This window comes from Eumetopias jubatus, unplaced genomic scaffold, assembly GCF_037043125.1.
Source record: "Eumetopias jubatus isolate StellerSeaLion01/CBP00866 unplaced genomic scaffold, mEumJub1_p1.0 scaffold_3, whole genome shotgun sequence".
NCBI classification, from domain to species: domain Eukaryota; kingdom Metazoa; phylum Chordata; class Mammalia; order Carnivora; family Otariidae; genus Eumetopias; species Eumetopias jubatus.
This window is the reverse complement of record NW_028274809.1, coordinates 102,886,432-102,901,918: the sequence shown is the minus strand read 5'-3', so window position 1 is coordinate 102,901,918 and position 15,487 is coordinate 102,886,432. Positions and strand designations below refer to the sequence as shown.

Here is a 15,487-nt window from a genome sequence, read left to right as displayed (position 1 = left end):
CTGAGAATATGGACAGCTTTAGGTCAACTTGTGGGCACTGCATCTGTGAATGGGTGATAAAAAGGAACCAGGGGATTTTTAACACCCCATACTTCGAAGTCGTTATCATTGAGAGAAAAAGCCCTACAGCCTGCTGATTTGATGACTCTGGCAAGGCAACAAACACCTCCGGGCCTATTTTCTTGGGTATAAAATAAGCAGGGTGGCCTGCGGTGGTCCCCAGACTCTGGCCTGTAGGTAAACAAGCAGATACTCAGTCCTCACTCTAGCCTGAAAGAGCCAGAACTTCTGGGACTGGACCGAAGAACATGCATCTTTAAGACACAGCCGAGTTCAGATTGGCAGCCAGGTTTGAGAACAGCAGCACGAGATGGTCTCGGTAACCCCTCTGGGTGGGAAGCAGCTGGAACTGGTCTGCTCTGAAGCCCCAGGGCAAAGCTGGGATGAGAAGGACCCCATAAGCAACACGGGGAATCGAAGGGCAAGCCCAGCCTCCTGAACCAGGAACCTGAACTTCTACCTTCCCCAATAGGACATGGGTTGATCCTGGTTCAGGGCAGCCCATACTCCTGCTTGTGTGACTGCATGCACGGGGCAAATGGAGAGCTCCAGCTGGGGGCCCCACAGTGCCATGCCTCAGCCTCTGTCCCCACAACACCCGGCAATCCTGTTTCCTAGGGGCAGGGGCCAGCAAGGGATCCAAAGAGGTCCCCTTTCCCACAGCAGTTGCAAGGCTATGGAAAGTCTGCAGGGAGTGTTTGCCCCCATCCCCTGGCTGGCCTTCTCTTCTCGCCCTTGAGAATGGACTCTTGGACCCTCAGGATCATAACCTCATGGGGTTGGGGGTGGTCACAAGAGAACCCCGCCTGACCAACAAGAACAACACCTCTACCCATTTATCTCTCCAACATGTGTGGTTTACACATAAGAAATGCTGCCCCAGGAGTCCACGGGCAGTGCCATCTACTCTTCTAGAACCACCTGAGCATTAGCGAGCTATGCAAACCCTGCTGTGGGTTTGTACTTCTAGGAGACACGGGAAGGTGGCTGTCAGGATGGGGGCGGGGCATCCATGAAGAAGCCGGCTCTGCGTGCTGGCTGAGTTTCCACCTGCTGCACCCCATGCCCCACTCTTCCCTGTGTGGCTGCCTGTGGGAGGGGAGGGCCGTCACCTGGACCCTGGGACCTTTGCCGTGTTCCCCCCACTTCTCCTACCCCTCCCCTAACTGCTCCTACAGGTGTCCTGGAACCAAATCTGACCACTCCCTCTTACTCCTGGTTGCCGAGAGGATAAAGTCCAAATTCTTCAACTGGGAGAAAAAAGACCCCTCCTCTCTCTATCCCCAGTGGTACTCCTTCTGTCCTGTTTTCCACCTTCTTATGTCACAGCCACAAGAAAGAATCTTCTTCAAAGGTCATGCCATGGCCTGCCTCTGCCACAAGGTGCCTGGGCCTGCCGTGACCCCCGCCCTCATAAGCAAATAGCAACCGTCAGAATCATCATTGTTAACATCTACTCAATGTTTCCAAACTAATCTCACTGCTTTATTTATATGATCCCATTGAATCCTCAAAGTAACTCCACAGATGGGGTAGGTACTGTCACGACACCCGATTACAGATGGAAAAACTGAGGTTTATTCATTCAGGTTGGTAAGCTCTCCCAAGTTCTGAGCCAGGGTTCCAGGCCAGCTAGCGGGTCAGGGCTGGTGACAGATCACTCCTACGGCTCCAGTGGCGAGCACAACCAGCTCACGGTGGAGCACCGCACGCGGAGCCCTTGTGCACAAGGCGCCCAATCCCTGGGCCGTGAGGACCACGAGAGCCAATGGGCGGTGGCCCCGGCGCGGAGCGGTAGACCAAGGCTCCCGCTCGGGCTGACAAGAGATGACACCGCACCTCATTTGCTGCGCAACGTTTGTGTAATTAGACACATTAGGCGGCGCAGAGGAGGCGTGGGCTACAGCAGGGGCTTGACGGATTGGGCACTCCACTGGGCTCCTCTCGCATTAATCACACAAGCCAGAGCCACGGGGCCGTTGTTTTCTTAGAGGCCTTGCCCTGTTTCCCATCTGAGGCACGGAGGGGGAAGGGTGAAAGGGTCCCGAAGCACTCGCCATGTCCCCCTGTGGCCAGGTGGGGACCGACCATCCTGAGGCTAATGGGGAGCCCCTGGGAGCCCACCCCGGCAGGGCGCGGGGCTCTGGGAACACAGCACTGCGGCCCATCACCACTTGGGTGTTAACCCAGACAGGCCGGCCCTGGCTGGGGAGGGGAGGCCTGCACGCCCGCCTTGCGGGGATGACACGGGGCAAGTCGGTGTGCCTCTCTGAAGCCCAGCACCTGCGCTCACGAGGCCGTCAACAAGGCACACCTGCCTCCCAGCAGAGCCCGGCTGCCCCAGGCCCTGCACACGCTGTTGACACCCTTTGTTGTATTCTACTGGGTGATGTCACGCTGGCCACTGGGGCTTGGTGATCCCGAATAAGCCCCAGAGCTGTCCCTGCCCGAATCCCTGAAATCCGGGACCGTAACCTTCTAGGGGAAAAAGGACTTTGCAGATGTGATGGAGTTGAGGATCCTGAGACAGGAAGATTATCTTGGATTATCTGGGTGGACCCTCAAAGCCATCGCCGGCCCTTTAGAAGAGAGGCAGAGGGAGAAAAGCATTACGGAAGAGGAAGAAGGATTCGAGCCCAGAAGCAGGCGGTGGGGGGGGGGGGGGCGTGCGGTGGGAAGAAGCCTATGTGACCAGAGGCATGGGTTCCCGGCTGAGGCACACAAGTGGCCTCCAGAAACTAGGGAAGTCAAGGAAATAGAGTCTCCAGAAGGAACCAACACCCTGCCAACACCTTGACTTATTTCAGACTTCTGCCCTCCTGAACCGTGTGAGAGTTAAGTATCATTTTAAACCACAGGGGAACCTGTTACAGCAGCGAGAGGAGACTGATACACCGCCCTTCAGGCATCAAGTCGGGTTCAAGAGTCATCTGGGCCAGTGAGTGACAAGGCCATTTCCACAGGCCCACTCGCCTGGCCAGACTTCCCGGCTGTCTGCCATGAAGGCTTTCTATTTCTCCGGGTGCTCTGCCTGTACCCCATCCCTCACTGGCCAGGAAGGAAGCAGGCCCAGAGAGGGGACATGACTCGTGTCCAACCCAGGGCTGGTGAGTAGCACAGCCTGGAGAAGACTCAGGGACTGCCTCCTAGCTCTCCACCAGCCCAAGGTGGGGACAGCACCGAGGGCCCCCTATCCAATGCCAGGGCCTTGCCTGCAGCAGCATCCCAAACATGAGCCCCACCCTGGTGTTGCTGACTCATCAACTGGGCCTGCGGCTGGAGAATCTGCATTCCTCACAGGCTCCCAGGGGACCGGTGGTCATCCATGTGCTCCCAAGGGAGAGGCCTGGGCTCAGGGGGTTGTAATTAGATTTCTAACCCTCCCACTCTGTAAGCAGGCAACCCCGGTGGTTAATATTTCACCTCTCCTTGCTGCCTCAGTTCCTTCCTCTGTAAAATGGAATGATACAAAATGCCCATCTCACAGGGTTGTGAGAGGGTTAAGGGAGATGAGGTACGTGAAGTCCGTACAACAGAGCCTGGTCAGTAGGTGGGAACGATTAGGAGAAATGGCAGTCATCAATGGTGGGGTCTACTTTAGCTCTGTGGTGATCGCTAGGCATGTGGGGACACGTCAGCCAAGACAGTCACCTCACAGTGATGCCATCCTGTGTGGACTGTGCCTCCAGGGAGAGATCAGCACCGGCCACGTCTCTGACCAGCACCCGGCCCCTTCCAGGGGGCCCTTCCCTGCGGGTGTGCTGTGCCCAGGATCTCTGTCACTGAACCAGCCCAGCATTTCTCAGGAGCAGAAAGTCAGCAATTCTAATCCCCTCCCAAATTGGGACTCAGCTCCTTGATTCTCCTTCAGGGCTCAGATGCCGCCAACTGAGCCATTTTCGGGTGATCCACTAGCTCCAAGCACGTGCACCCCCCCACTGTGGTCTCAGGCCCTGCAGCTGGAGGGTCTGGGAGCCTGGCAGAGGCCTGAAAGGGCCCCATCACCTACCAGGTGGGCACAGGGTGCCAGCAGCAGACCCTCTTCAAGGGAGAACCAGCGACACACACTGACATGAGATGAGAAGTTTCCAACATTTGAAAGGCCCCGAGAGACAACTTGCGGGGCCTCCCAATGCGCAAATCTGGGACCGTTTCAACCACACACAAATAGTGACGACAATAGAGTATAACTCAGAATAATACGCCTGTCCATGCATTTATTTGGTATAAATAAATAATCAAAGAAAGGAAGACATGGGGGTGGGGAGAAGGGACCATTCCTTACAGGAGAATTCCAGGCAAAAAATGCAGAAGGAATGATGGAAACAAAAAAATCACCATTTGGAAAACACTAATAATATGGTTTCTGTCGAGAACCATCTGATGGATGTGAAAGGAGGTAAAAATTTGATAAAACACAGGATATTTACATATTGCCGAAGTCTCAGCCCCTCCCCTAAGATACTTATTAGTGACAAAGGGACCAACTTTAAAGTGGAGAAACCCTGCAGACCTCACCTTAGCTAACTGAGCTGCAGCGATGAGAAAGATGAACCTCTCCAGTGATGAGAACTATTGTCATTGTGTGTGTCTCCTGACATAACACACTAGGAAGGACACAGTGCCACCTTTATGGTATTATTCCTCAAAATGCTTATTCTGAATTTCATCATGAGGCAAATTCAGGCAAGTGTCCCCAATCGAGGACACCTATACATTTTGTACTGGCCTGTCCTCTTCGAGAAGGTCAAGGTCATGAAAGACAAGAGAAACGAATCCAGCCATGAGCCTGGATTAAAGGAGGTTTGACCACGAAATGCAAAGGCCGCATCCGGAACAGGGGAAAAACAGACATGAGTGGGGCAACTGAGGAAATGTGGATACAATTTACAAGTCACTTAATGACCCTGTAATAGTCTTCGGTCACGTAGGATGTGACCCCTGGGGGAGCCCAGCGGAGGGGATCATGGAAATCTTGGTGCTATTTTTGCAACTGTTTTCCATGTCTGAAATTATTTCAAAGTGAAAGATGCTTTTTAAAAAAAAAAAGTCCCCGATTTTCTCTGCCTTGGGGAGGCAGCAATGAGTGCCCAGAAACAGGGGTTGCCTGGAGGCTGGGACCTTCTCAGTCACCAGCCTCCTCACCAGGCACAGTGCTGGCTTTGAACATAGGGAGTGCTCAGCCAGGAGCTGGGAGAGGCAGGAAGTAGGGTTTGTCTTCAAAAGGTGGAGAGCGCTCTCACTTAGCAAACACTGATCATGGACCTATTCTGTGTCAGCCACTGGCAAGGCAGCAAGGAGAGGGAAGCTCAGAGCCTGCTGGGGGGAAGGTGGGAAAACAGATCATTCCGGGGAAGGGGCCCCACTCAGTGTGGGGGACCCCGGTGCCCCAACAGGAGCATTCCTCTTGGAATGTGTGTGTTAGAACCCTGAACAGCAACTTGGCATGGACAGATGAGGTGGCTGGGTCCAGAGGGGCCCTGGGCCCGGTCGATCCTTTGCAGTAGGTTTCCTCCAAGCTGGTGTGGGGAGCGGCAAAGATGTGGGGGTAGGGCAAAAGTTTCAGCCTCTCCTGTGGAAGCAGAATGGATGGGGTAGCACGGGGCCCAGTCTTAAGGTCATAAAGACCAAGAAAAGTGACATTAGCTCCAGGCTTCGAGGCCTTCGGTGAGAACGAAGAGGGACAAGATTCAGCTTAGTGAGCCGGCACTGGCACACATCCTTCTACGTGGGGGCCTCAAGGGAGGAGGCCCCAAGAGTGTAACATGGACCTTGTCCTTATCAGGATGGTGATTCTATAGTATAGTGCCTAAACTGGGACATGTAAAAAGGGCGCTATGAATTATATATAATATAATTCGGTATAATATACCGTGACAATGTATAACTAAGGTCACCATACTTATTTTTTTTTAATTTTATTTATTTATTTGAGATAGAGCAAGTGAGAGAGGTAGCACGAGCGGGGAGAAGGGCAGAGGGAGAGAGAGGAGCAGGCTCCCCGCCGAGCAGGGAACCCGAAGCGGGACTCGATCCCAGGACCCTGGGATCATGACCTGAGCCAAAGGCAGATGCTTAACCAACTGAGCCACCCGGGTGCCCCTAAGGTCACCGTACTTGTATAGGACCTTTGGCCTGGAAGAAATCCCCACTGCATGGGTGCACACAGAGCCCCAAGGTGCTATGAATACACAGGGACAGCCCTCAGCGTTGGCAGTGGGGATGTGCGAGCCGAGCAGGGCTTCCTTCTCAGGTAACCAGAGGGAGCTGGGTGTTCACGTCCCACCTACACATTCACCCGGGGTCCTGGGTCAGCGCACTCCTGGTGGCAAGGAGGACTGCTGGCTTAGGACAGTGCAGATGAGGAACACCAGAAAGACAGACAGAGGCAGGACAAGTGGCTGAGGCTGCCGGCCTCCCCCGCAGCAGGTGACCACACGCCGGGCCGGTGGGCGGAGGGCAGAACTTACCCGTGCATGCCGTGGACAGAGTGGGGCTCATAATGGTACCTTCCCTCCTGGTGTCTCATGTCAATCGGTAAGGGAGCATGGAGCGGTGGCAAAAGGTGCTGCGGCACTGTGGAGTGGGAGAGAGAAACAGGCCTTCAAAAACTTTTCCCCTCCCTCCAAAAGCAATTTTCAAAGGGCTTTAAAGCTCAGTGAATTTCAGAGCCCGAGTAGCCAGGACAGGGGGCTCCGCGCGGTGCCCTGGCTATCACACACCCACGGAGGGGGATGAATAAATAATCAAAGGCAGCCCGAGGATCCTACATCTTTCACATAAAAGATCCCCAACCGCGCTCTTGACAAAGACAAGCAGCTAAGTGCTCTTTGAACTCGGGGAGATTACAGGCTCAGCCGCAAATCAGGGCTGACAGAGCCGGCAGACTGCTGCCCATCTCGGCCTGGGCTACGTGTGGCTCCGGGTGCTGCAGTCACCCTGGCTGGAAATATTTACCTAGAACCATCTGTGAAGCCAGAGCCCGCTCCCGGCGCAGCCCGCCTCAGGAAGGCCCAACCCCGCCGAGCCGCCTACCCCGTTCTATTGGGTCTGTTAATTCTCCAGCTCTTCGTATTAATGACTGACCCCCAAGTGAGCTGGAGGGTGCCTCCAAGACGCAGACGCCAGCACGTGAGCCTCGCTTCCAGAGTCATGTCAGCCTCCCGTCTGCACTTGGCCTGCCCTCAACAAATCATCATGATAATTGTAGGATGCTCTTTGCTTATTTAAAAAAAAAAAAAAAAAAAAAATCCCTGGGTCCCCTGGAGGCAAACATAATTACAGGCTTTAGGAAAACAAGCCTCTTTAAAAAGTAGTTAGACCGGGAAAAGGGCTAAGAAGTGGAGATTTCTCAGTCAACTCTTATTGGGGTTGAAGGCCACGGGCCAGCAGGCGTGCGTGTGGAATCTGAATTGCAGAATCCTCGCAAGAGATGGGGATGGGTTTGTTTCTCGTGCGTACAGGTCAGCTGACTGCCCAGCCTACGGTAAGGGAGGCAGACACATAATTCTGCTACCGGTTTCCCTGAAAACAGGTCCTGGGACTGTCCTATAAGCACTATGAATTCTTTTTTTTTTATTGTGGTCAAGTATATGTGACATAAAATTTACCATTTGAACCATTTTTAAGTGTATGGCTCAGGGGCATTAATACACTCAAATTGGGGGGCAACCACCATCCATTTCCAGAACTTTTCCATCTTCCAGAACTTGTCCCCATTAAACACGAATTCCCCATTCCTCTTCTCTCCTGGCCCCCCGGCAACCACCATTCACCTTTCTGTTGCCATGCATCTGACTATTCTACATACCTCATATGAGCGGAATCGTACGATATTTGTCCTTTTCCGTCTAGCTCATGTCACTTAACATAATGTCCCCAAGGTTCACCTGGTATAGTATGTGTCAGAAGTTCCTTTTTAAGGCTGAATGACATTCCACTGTGTGGATATATTCCTGGTCTGGTACCCATCCACTTGTCAACAGATACTTGGGTTGAACACCATGAATTCTTTTCTTTTTAAGATTTTTTAAAAAATTTTGCGGGCACCTGGGTGGCTCAGCTGGTTAAGCATCCGACTCTTGATTTCAGCTCAGGTCATGATCTCAGGGTCGTGAGATGGAGCCCCTCATTGGGCTCCACAGTGCATGTGGAGCCTGCTTAAGATTCTCTCTCTCCCTCTGCCCCTCCCCACTCCTGCTCGTGCATACTCCCTCTCTTAAAAAGAAAAAAAATTTTTTTTATTTTTAACTAATCTCGACACCCGACGTGGAGCTCAGACTCACAACCCCAAGATCAAGAGTCTCACACTCCACTGACTGAGCCACCATGAATTCTTAAAAGAAAATTTTCCCCCTGAAATTTTAACCTTAATTTTCACATACTCAAATTTATCTTCATAGTTCCACAAAACTGGCACCTTCCATGAGTACTGAGAACAACAACAACAAAAAACGAATCTTCTCACCCTGATTAAATCAGTTTGCCAAACACAGATTCCACAAATCTTGGGCTCCAAGGGGACACACGATATAGCAGCCATGTTGTCCCGTCCCTCTGGTTGGGCCCTCACTTGCGGAGCTGGTGATTGCTGGAATGACCACCCCATCCCCTTAGGTCTGCCCGTGTCCTCTGAGAGGTGAGGCTGGGTGTGACTCCGGTGGCAGTGACAAGATGCCCCCAGGGGAATCAGCAGGGAAGCCGTGTCCAGCTCCCCAGGTGTTTAGGAAAGGGCCTTTGGGTATTTTTTTTTTTTTTTAATGTGGCCAGGCAGACCAGATTATAGTATTATTAATAAAATAAAAATAGTTTGCCTTTGTGTGTTTCTGAATGTTTTCCTGCATACCCAAACCCCCCCGCCCCCGAGGCAGCCAGGGTAGGTGTTACTGTGCCTATTTCACAGATGAGGAAATGGAGGCTATGGGTGATTTCAGCCCAAAGTCACAAAGCTGAAAAACACCAGAACCTGGAGGAGAATCCAAGGTCCAGGAGAGCTGGTCATGGGCTTTTCCCTCTGCCCAGCCAAAACGAATCCTCAGAGGCAGTCCGTGGGTGCAAAGGTGATCCCTGGGGCCCTCCTGGTCTCACCTTGAGTATGTATTATATTTAACAAATGCTCATGCAGCACTGGACCCACTCCTAGCATTTTGCAGGTATCAGTTCCTGGCTCTTCACAGCACCCCATGGGGCATTCACCCCAGAATTCCTAGTCCTCGCACTGGCTGTCCCGCAGCACCCACGTGTGCTTTTCTTCCCTCCTCTTGCCCCCTGCAGAAGCGGAAGGCAGTCCCCTAAATGCCCGCAGGGCCCAGACCTTCCCCTCGACCTCACCAGCTAGGAGTGCTCTTCTCAGGGTTAATGCAACTTCACCCAGGTCTCAAGAGCTATAAAATCTGCAGGAAGGACATGCTCATGGTCGTTTACCAGGCGAGCATGAAATGCAGGTGATACCAAGGCTGAAGCCGGGGGCCGTGTATGTGCGGTGTGCACATGTGCATGTGTTATGTGCGTACGTGTGTGTGAGAGAGAGAGACAGAGAGAGAAAGAGAGAGATGGGGAAGGAGGAACCTGGGGCTTCTGGGAAGAGGCATTAAGACACACAGCCACCCTGAGTCCTGCTGCAGCTTAGGCCACGCCCCCCTTTCTGCCTGATCGCTGGGGTGCAGGCTGTGGAGACTACCAGGGGAAGAGGATTTCTCTTAACTCAGAGCTGCAGGCCAGGCCATGGGACGTTGGGGAAATCGTGTCTCCTCTCTGGGCGTTACCTTACCCGTCTGTACAATGGGAATTAAATGGGCTTTAAGTTCCTTCCTACTAGGACAGTCCTGCTGTTTGTGAATGGTCACTTGTTCCCCGGAGAAAGAGCCATGCTTGTCCCAGCCAGTGACACGTTGAGGTCATAGGAGGGATCCCTGAGCAGGGCATAGGAACTCTGGGGTACAGGTATGACTGCATCACTGTGGCTCTATCCATACAACTCACTACTAGGGACCAGTGACCCTTCTGGATGCACGCAGCCCACCAGCCCCTGATTATCCCTGAGTCCCCACCAGCTGTCTCTGGGGCCAACTGTGCACCCCAGGCCATTCAAAGCGTGAAGGTTGATCTGGCCCATCTGAGGTCTCAGGACCCTTTCAGACCAGCATGGACCGTCCCCGCGTGCCCCTCTTTCAGAAGTGAACGCTTTGCTCAGAGCCCTTCCGCCTGGCTGCAGGGGGAGAAATTCCCCTTTGGACTCTGGCAAGAAATCACCCCGTCCAGAGGCCGTCAGCAGCACCCAAGGAACACGAAAATACACATAAAGAACAAGAGCTGCCTTCAAGTGACATATTGAATGAAATCCTTCCACACATTGTTTTCATTGTGGGCTCTTTTTTTAAGTTAAAAAAAAAAAAATCCAAACTAAATCATGTCCTTCCGGCAAGGGGTTTGGGGGAAAAACACATACACACACACACACACACATCCCATATGTCATTTCAAAGAAATGGCTCTCTTTTTAAGTTTCTAGGGAAGAAACCCTAAGCTGGGAATTTTCTATGGATCACCCCTGCCCCTCTGAAGAAAATGCACATTTGTTTTTGATCCTACACAGAAAGACGACCAGTCTGGGAAGCTGAGGACGGTGGGGCCCGGACTTTTATTTTTAAACCCAGAATCTTTCTGTGCTAAGGTTTAAAAGCCAGATGCTCCTTGCCTGGTGGTCCCAGGGGTGAGGGTTCGCTGGCCTTGGCGTTGTCCTTGGTCTAACAGGAGGCGGCACAGAGGACCCCCTGTGTTAGTCTAGTTAATGTCCCATTAATAGTGACTCTGGTGAATTTCTGCCAGAGAGGATGGGGAGGGGTCAGCAGAGGGTTCAGACACAGAATCGGGAAAACTGGGTCATCGAAACATGACCGGGCAGCTGCGTCAGCAGCCTGAGGAATTCTCCTCGGATGAAGTCATGTGTTGCTACAACACGGAGTCGCTGCCCTGAGGACTGAGCTCAGAGAGGGCCGGAGAGGCTGACCCAGAGCCAAAGGGGCTGGCGAGGTGAAAGTAGCCATCTTCCAGAACAGATTGGACGCATTAGGGACACCCGGCCCTCTGGGCTGTCCGCTCCCTAGAGATTAGCATGGTCTTCATTTCCTGTGGTCATTTCCATTAAGACCACAGAAGGCAATTAGCTCAGAGCACATACATGGGCCAGCATGCTCTGGGCCTGGGACCAGAGACGCAAAAGTTTTCTGCACGAAGGGCTGCATCGCGCTGGTGCTGACTGAGGTGTCTCTGGAAGGAGACCTGGTCCTAGCACAACACAGGTCCGAGTTACGGCGAGGCAGAAACACATGTCATGGCAGTCCCCAGGGCCCTAAGAGGGAGGCCAGGGGCCAGGGCAGGGTGTGGATCCCCATAGCCTTCTTGGGCAGCTGGCCCGTGCCCCACGGCTATATCACAGACGCCCTGATGGCTCCAGGCCGCCTCTAATAAGCTGAAATGGAGGCATTCCAATTTGGCATGCCTCTAGGGGGCCAGGAAAGGGCTCCTTGGCCTCCAATTTCTCTTGCACCATGGGGGACTCTCCTTGGGATTCCCGGTTAAAGATTAATGGATTTCATTCCTTTCCCTTACAATTCCTTGCATTGTAATATCCAGTGTCACGGTTTCATTCATTTTCTTAAAAGCAAACAGACCTTGGGAAAGTCACAGAAACAAATGCACACTAAAGTGCAGATGACTCACCAGGTCGCTTTCCCTTTAATGGAGGGACCCAGGCAGCTGGAGACACCTGCATCTTTGGAGAAGGAAGGTGCTCACGTGGAGGAAAGAGAAATGGGCACATGAGCAGGCTTGAAGACCAGCACGGTGTACTTTACAGTTAGACTGAAATCCAGATTGTTCCTGAGCTGCACATCAGTCAAACGACAGTCTTAAGGGGGATGACATGTCCCCATGGTCTACGGAGCTTGGGATGGGGTAAGAAGCACGTGAGCCATAAGTCCCAACAGACTTGGGTGTGAACCCCGGTTTTGTCATCTGCTAACAAGTGACAAGCACTCTGGGCTTCAGTGTCTTCATCTGTAAAATGGGAACGACACCAACCCTCGCTGTTATACTGCATGTTTGTAGTGTGGCACAGAGCAAAATATCAGTAAGTGGCACTTCCCTCCCTCACCACTGTGAGTCTCAGAGGAAATTCGAGCAAGGGCCCTACTCCTTGGTGTAAGGGACGCCGAGATGCATCAGGCAGGCACTCAGATGTGGCATCCACTGCTCGATGCACATCCCATAGGACCTGATGCTCCCCGATTCACTGCATGACAGAGTGGGGACGGGCAGAGAGGATGGGTCATGGGCTCAGGAACATTGCCAAAAAGGTCTTCCACAAACGGATCCCTGCTGACTGTACCCCGATTTCCACACGGTACATTTGCTTGAGACTCAGACTTCTACTCCCGACTCCACTGTTTCCCACCCTTCTGTCCCTAGTGTCTGTCTGGTGCTGGCAAAACCAAAAAACAGGCGAGGGGGCCTGCAGGTGGCCTGATGAGTTCAGTGAACAGCACTGGGAAATTTGTCTTAAAGGTGGGTTTTAAAAAAAGGCATCCCCTCCTCATCTGCCTTTAGCCCCATCACCCTGCCCTGCAGCGGTAAGTCAGCCCCCGGGAAGCCCAAGGCAGGAGCAGGTGTGATCGCGTCCCAGGCAGGTGACACCTCCCATGTACGGGAGGGTGGCGGTTCCGAAGATGGGACCCCTTGTATGATCCCATTTCCTTAAACCAAACCTACCTTTCCCCCACTAGGAAGCAAGGGGGCATTGATGGCCTGGACAAGTGCACCTTTGGGGAGGCCTCTCCCATCCCAATAGAGAGAGAGAGGATGCTACTCTTGGTTCCACCCTAAAGACCTAACTTGGTCAGTTGAACTGTTTAACCCTTCCGTGAACAGAAATGCGAAGATGCTCTACAAAATGAAAAATGTTAATCGTGCAGGGAAGGGACAATGATTGACACCCTCATTTTCTGTGCAGCTGGCCCCGGGTGATTAGCCACCCTTCAGCAGATGCTGGATGCTAGCTGGCTGCCCGCACGGCTACAGTCTACGTTTTAGCCATTGAAGCTGGGCTCGTCACAAATCCCACAGGGCAGGACTAGTACATTCTCTCCCATTCCTGTGGAGATCCTGGGCCCACTTCTCAGGGATTCTGGAGCTAACGGCTTCCTAGGAAATACCAGAAATGGTAACACCAGCTCCTAAGAAGAGATGGCATGACCCTTCCCCTCGCTGCAGGGGGGGGGGGCCTTTGGGACACCATGCAGCTCAGACACATGCCTCCCCTCTGATGTGGACTTGATCTGCACAGGCTTCGGGCCCCAGCAGGTCCAGCTCTTCAGCCTTCTGCAGAATCTGTAAGGATTCCGGGCAAAGCTCTCAATCCCTGGCCTACACAGCCCAGAGGATGGAGGGCACTCTCTCGGCCCACCAGCCTACCTAAGGCTTCCCCCACAAAGCCAATGCAGAAGGGTCCAGCAGCACAATCCCTGCCTGTCAGGCGTGCACCAGGGCACTCTGCAGGGGCCATCCGCAGAGCTGGAGGCTGGACCCCCTGTGATTCAGCAGGCTCCAGAATGCCAGAATGGCCTCAGAGTCAGGGCACCTAGAGGAGCCAGGCAGCCTCCCTGGAAGAGGCGATTTTGGAACTGGGCCCTAGTGGCGAAGACTGGGGGAGCTGGAAGGAGGGGGAAGATGACAGATTCTTCAGGCTCAGAGGCAGTGTGGACGGAGTCCAGAGGACTCAGTTGTGCTCAGGGCACAGAGCTGTGCAGAACATGACTCCTAGTCAAGCCCTGTGACCTCTCCTGTATATACAGGATTAGGAACGCCTCTTTCTAGGGTCCTCCTGGAGACCCTAGATGATGTGTGACACATAACAAGAGGCCCACTATGGAACACCTACTAGGTACCAACATCAGTGCTTCTCAGACCCAAGAATCACTGGTAGGGGGGTTTGTTCGAACATTGTTGCTAGGTTCCCTCCCCAGAGCTCAGGGCCTGGGAATTGACATTTATAACAAGTGCCCAGGTGATGCTCACACAGCTTAGCTGGGACCACACTTGAAAAACCACTGGCCTACCTTAACTTTTTATACTTCCAGAGTTCCCACTTGCACTGGGAAGTAAGAGGAAATTATTTCTCATATTCATGCCTGTTCTGCATTGTACTAGCTGGTGAATGTCCGCATCTGGAGAAGCTCAGCATGACTGATGATTGAGACAGCCTTGGGTGTGATGGTCAAATCCTGGTGACCACCACGCCAGCCCATTTACCAGTGGCGGCGGCAAAGGGTTTGAGCATGAGGAATGCAGTGGAGGTGCACGCCAGGGCTGGGAGAAGCCACGGGAGATGGTATATGTGCGTTCCTCCCTTCGCTTGGGGTGGCCTCAGTTCACTTGGAAACTTGGACAGTTTCAAAGGCCAGCCCCTCAGACGTGTGGACTCAGATGGCCAAGCCCTCTCCCAGTGGGAACAAAGGAGTGGCCAAAGCATCAGAGCTAGGGGGTGTGAAACTGTGGAAGAGTCCAGGAAAGCCTCATTCCCAGCAGCCAGGCAAGTCCACTTCCGGGATTTATGCAAATGGCACTATTATTCCCAATAATAAGCCCCAAGACAAGCTGCCTCCAAGAGGCCCCTCCTGATGCCCAGGCACCACCCCACAGGAAGCACTTAATAAGAATAATAATATCCTGAATGGCACTCTCCCGCAGCATGCAATTAAAAAGCGTTTCTGTCTCACTTGGGGGGAGCGGGGTGGGGGGAGTTAAAATGAGACAGGAAATTCCAACACCACTAGCTGGCTGGTGTCCGGCAGGCTGAGGCCCACTGCTGCTCATGCAGTCAGACCTGCCCCCACATGGAGCTCGCCAGGATCAGGGCCCCGGGCCAGACCCACCAGGGCACACCGCCCACCCCAGAGCCGCGGGCTGGCCTGTCCGACAAGGTGTTGCTTGACAAAATGTGACAAAATCACTGCTGGAAAGAGGGGAAGCCCTGGGCTGGGTCCGGGGCCAGCCCGCCCCCCCCCCCCACCTTCCATGCAGGGCAGTGCCCGGAGGCCGCTCTCTGGGGTGGGGTGCACACTCCAAGGGCTAGCAGGGTGCCGGGCCAAACGCCACGTGGCCCTCACAGCATGGGAGCCGGGGCAGTCCTGGGGTCTGCCCCCCGCTGCAGACTGAATGTTTATGTCTCCCCCACATTCGTAGGTTGAAATCGTAATGCCTGATGAGATGGTTTGGAGGTGGGGCCTGTGGGAGGTGTTTAGGTCAAGAGGGTGGAGCCCTTGTGAATGGGATCTGTGCCCTCATAAAAGGCCTCCACCATGTGAGGACACAGAGAAGAAGGCGGACATCACCAGACACCGAATGCGCTGGTGCCGTGATCTCAGACTTC

At 53.4% G+C, this 15,487-nt stretch overlaps 1 protein-coding gene across 5 annotated transcripts in view; it reads right to left on the bottom strand.

Moving 5' to 3' along the window:
• Nucleotides 1-15,487, bottom strand: part of GLI2 (GLI family zinc finger 2) — a 182,738-nt gene that overhangs the window by 54,117 nt on the left and 113,134 nt on the right. For 4 of the 5 annotated variants that reach the window (XM_088022162.1, XM_028101359.2, XM_088022163.1 and 1 more), the window contains one exon: nucleotides 6,531-6,636. In XM_088022162.1, coding sequence (XP_087878288.1) covers nucleotides 6,531-6,636 — 106 coding nt within the window. Of the gene's footprint in view, nucleotides 1-6,530; nucleotides 6,672-6,935; nucleotides 6,959-10,652; nucleotides 10,676-15,487 lie in introns of all 5 variants that reach the window. The other variant, XM_088022165.1, reaches the window with a different exon arrangement.